We start from the raw sequence: 2,580 nt of genomic DNA, 5'->3' as shown, positions 1-2,580 counted from the left end.
ATGAAATTGAGTACTAATTGACTGAAATAAAAATTTGAGCTGAGAATATGAAAAAATCAAGGAGATAAATCCATTTCAATTATTCTCAGTTTTATGTTTTTAGATCATAAATTTTGTCTTCATAAGAGAAACATAAGAAGGAATTTATTTTTTATTAAATTTTCTTTCAATATCAAATATTATTAAAAATATAAGATGGTTAATATAATTGAAAATCAGAAAAAATTAAATGATTATGGTGTAAAATTTATTTTTTGTTTGTTGATTTAGTGTGTGTGTGTGCGCGAGCGTATGTATATTTGTTTCTTACTCACATTCGTCGATAACTAAATATAAAAAATGGATTCTTTAATATTTTATTTTTTAAAACAATAATTATATATAATTATTAAAACATTTTGGAGTAATTATAATGGTTGTACTAGTATCTTTTTTTGCTTAGAATTTTACAAGCATTTTGGATAGTTGGAAAAATCAAACTAAGAAAGAACATGTTATTTTAGTATTAGCACCAACAAACCTTACATTCGCTGCACGATTATTTCATACTTTCTGTTTTTCATCTTTAGGTTCACAAATTTTATTTTAAGAACAAGATATGATTTTGCCTTAAATTTTTTGGGTACATGTCTAAATAATAATAATAATAATAATAATAATAATAATAATAATAATTCAGGTCTAATGGTCGAGAACTTTCAAGAAGAGAGGTTTCATTTTTTTCATTCTAATAGTGTAATAATGACCCAAGCCATAAGGTGTTGGGTTGTACAGTAATGCCTTTTGTCCCAGAAAAAACAACTACAATGATGGGTCGCCAATCCTCCATTGTTCCCTTGCGATTGTGAAGCCGAGAGTCAAAAAAAAAAAAAAATCATTTGCGCCAAAGAGAAAGGTTGTGTCCTATTGTTTTTCTATTATTTAGTTGGATTTTCCGCTACCTTATTCTCTTTTTATTAGTTTAATTATTTTTTTTTCTTGAATTTATTTTTTCATTTTTAATTGTTATAAATTAATTGTTTTTAAATACAAAATAAAAAATCTTCACTCTCATCTCTCCTCCCATTTTTTAGGCCTTCTCATTAGTATCTCGAGTTCTGCAACAAAACAATGGCTGCCGAGTTCTCCTCCGACATCATCTTCGAAATTTTAACCAGGGTTTTCCTACAGACACTGGGGAGGTGCAGGGTGGTCTGCAAGCAATGGAACGCCCTGACGTACGAATCAAGTTTCATGCACGACCACCGCCAGAGGACGAAAGCGGTGTCGGGCTACTTCATACAGGAACTCAGCAACAACCTGTTCTCGTCGGTGTTTGTGTCCATTGACGGGCTACAGAAGTTCTCCGACGGTTGCTCCGCCCCATCGCTCGATTTCTTGCCTGCCAAGCACATGCAGATTGTTGCGTCGTCGTACCAAGGGCTGCTTTGTTGCGTGAACCAGCAGTCGCCGGCGCACATAATACCCAAATACTATGTCTGCAAGCCCTGCACCAGGCAATGGCGGGCCATCCCGAACCCGAAAACCCGATACTTCACGGATCAAATCGCCATGATAGTATTGCGATCCCATCCTCTCCACTTTAAGATTGTTCGTCTCTCCCGACCGAAGATTCTGTACGTGCATTGCTCTAACTCTCATAACTTATTTCTGCATTTGTTCTTACAACTTCACACTTTTATATTCAATTTTGCAAATATTTTCTTAGGTTTAAATTCTACTACAATCTCCGGTGTGAGGTATTTGATTCGGAAAATTGGGCTTGGAAGCAATTAGACGATGTCAATTTGCCTTATTCTGTCTTTCTGCAAAATGAACCCGCGGTGGTGGTCGGCGGGATGATCCACTGGCTAACCACCCACGATCATCTCCTCACTTTCCGCCATGACTCCGAGAGTTGGTCAATGGTCCCGGTGCCACATCCTTTGTACCAGAACAGCAGAGAGTATATGTATATCTTGGAGTACAAAGGGCGGTTGGCGATAGTAAGCGATGGAGGAGACACGCGCATGGAGCTATGGGTGGCGGAGGATTACGAGAAGGGAGTGTGGGCGAAGAAGCATTCTCTCAGCATGGAGTCTGTGATGGAGATGGATCCCTATCCAAGACCTATGGATTTCTACAATTCGGATGTCGTTCTCATGATAGGTTATTTTAGGTTATTATTTTGCAAATTTCAAGATCAAAATTTTAACTCCAATGTGACTAGCGTGAATGTGGGGATGCTTCCTCGCCATATTTTTTGCTTCGGCTCTGACTGGGAGTTTACTGATTTCAACACCAAGCCTATTTGTTAAATATGCACAGAGTTGATAATTTTTAATTTGTTTTCAAGCTGTACCTTTTTTTCCAATTTTTTAATGTAAATACTTGTTTGTTATTTTATGTTCTGGTTCGAAAAAAAAAATGTAAAATTAATTCTAAGACCTTCAATTTTTACTCAATTTTTCAGGCTTCAAAATTACTGGAGTTTCATTTCATTCAATGAAAATTTCGGTGTCCATGCCGATTTCGGTTTTGATTTTAAAAAGAAAATGATGGGGATTCAAGGATAGACTATGGAATTTTCATGAAACAATA

At 35.9% G+C, this 2,580-nt stretch overlaps 1 protein-coding gene across 1 annotated transcript; it reads left to right on the top strand.

Moving 5' to 3' along the window:
• The first annotated feature begins 1,110 nt into the window (after window positions 1–1,110).
• Window positions 1,111–2,297, top strand: LOC131158702 (F-box protein At5g49610-like). The gene is made up of 2 exons (XM_058113565.1): window positions 1,111–1,616; window positions 1,709–2,297. Exons 1-2 carry the CDS (start codon window positions 1,111–1,113, stop codon window positions 2,295–2,297), a joined length of 1,095 nt encoding a protein of 364 aa, XP_057969548.1.
• The last annotated feature ends 283 nt before the right edge of the window (window positions 2,298–2,580 follow it).

Source organism: Malania oleifera, chromosome 6 (assembly GCF_029873635.1).
Source record: "Malania oleifera isolate guangnan ecotype guangnan chromosome 6, ASM2987363v1, whole genome shotgun sequence".
Taxonomy (NCBI): domain Eukaryota; kingdom Viridiplantae; phylum Streptophyta; class Magnoliopsida; order Santalales; family Ximeniaceae; genus Malania; species Malania oleifera.
This window is presented reverse-complemented; position numbering and strand designations above follow the sequence as displayed.

Excerpts from the sequence above, each read along its gene's own strand:
- LOC131158702 (XM_058113565.1), top strand. The coding sequence starts at position 1,111 with ATGGCTGCCGAGTTCTCCTCCGACATCATCTTCGAAATTTTAACCAGG. Across the intron at positions 1,617-1,708 it reads CTCTCCCGACCGAAGATTCT|GTTTAAATTCTACTACAATC; the intron begins GTACGTGCATTG and ends ATATTTTCTTAG.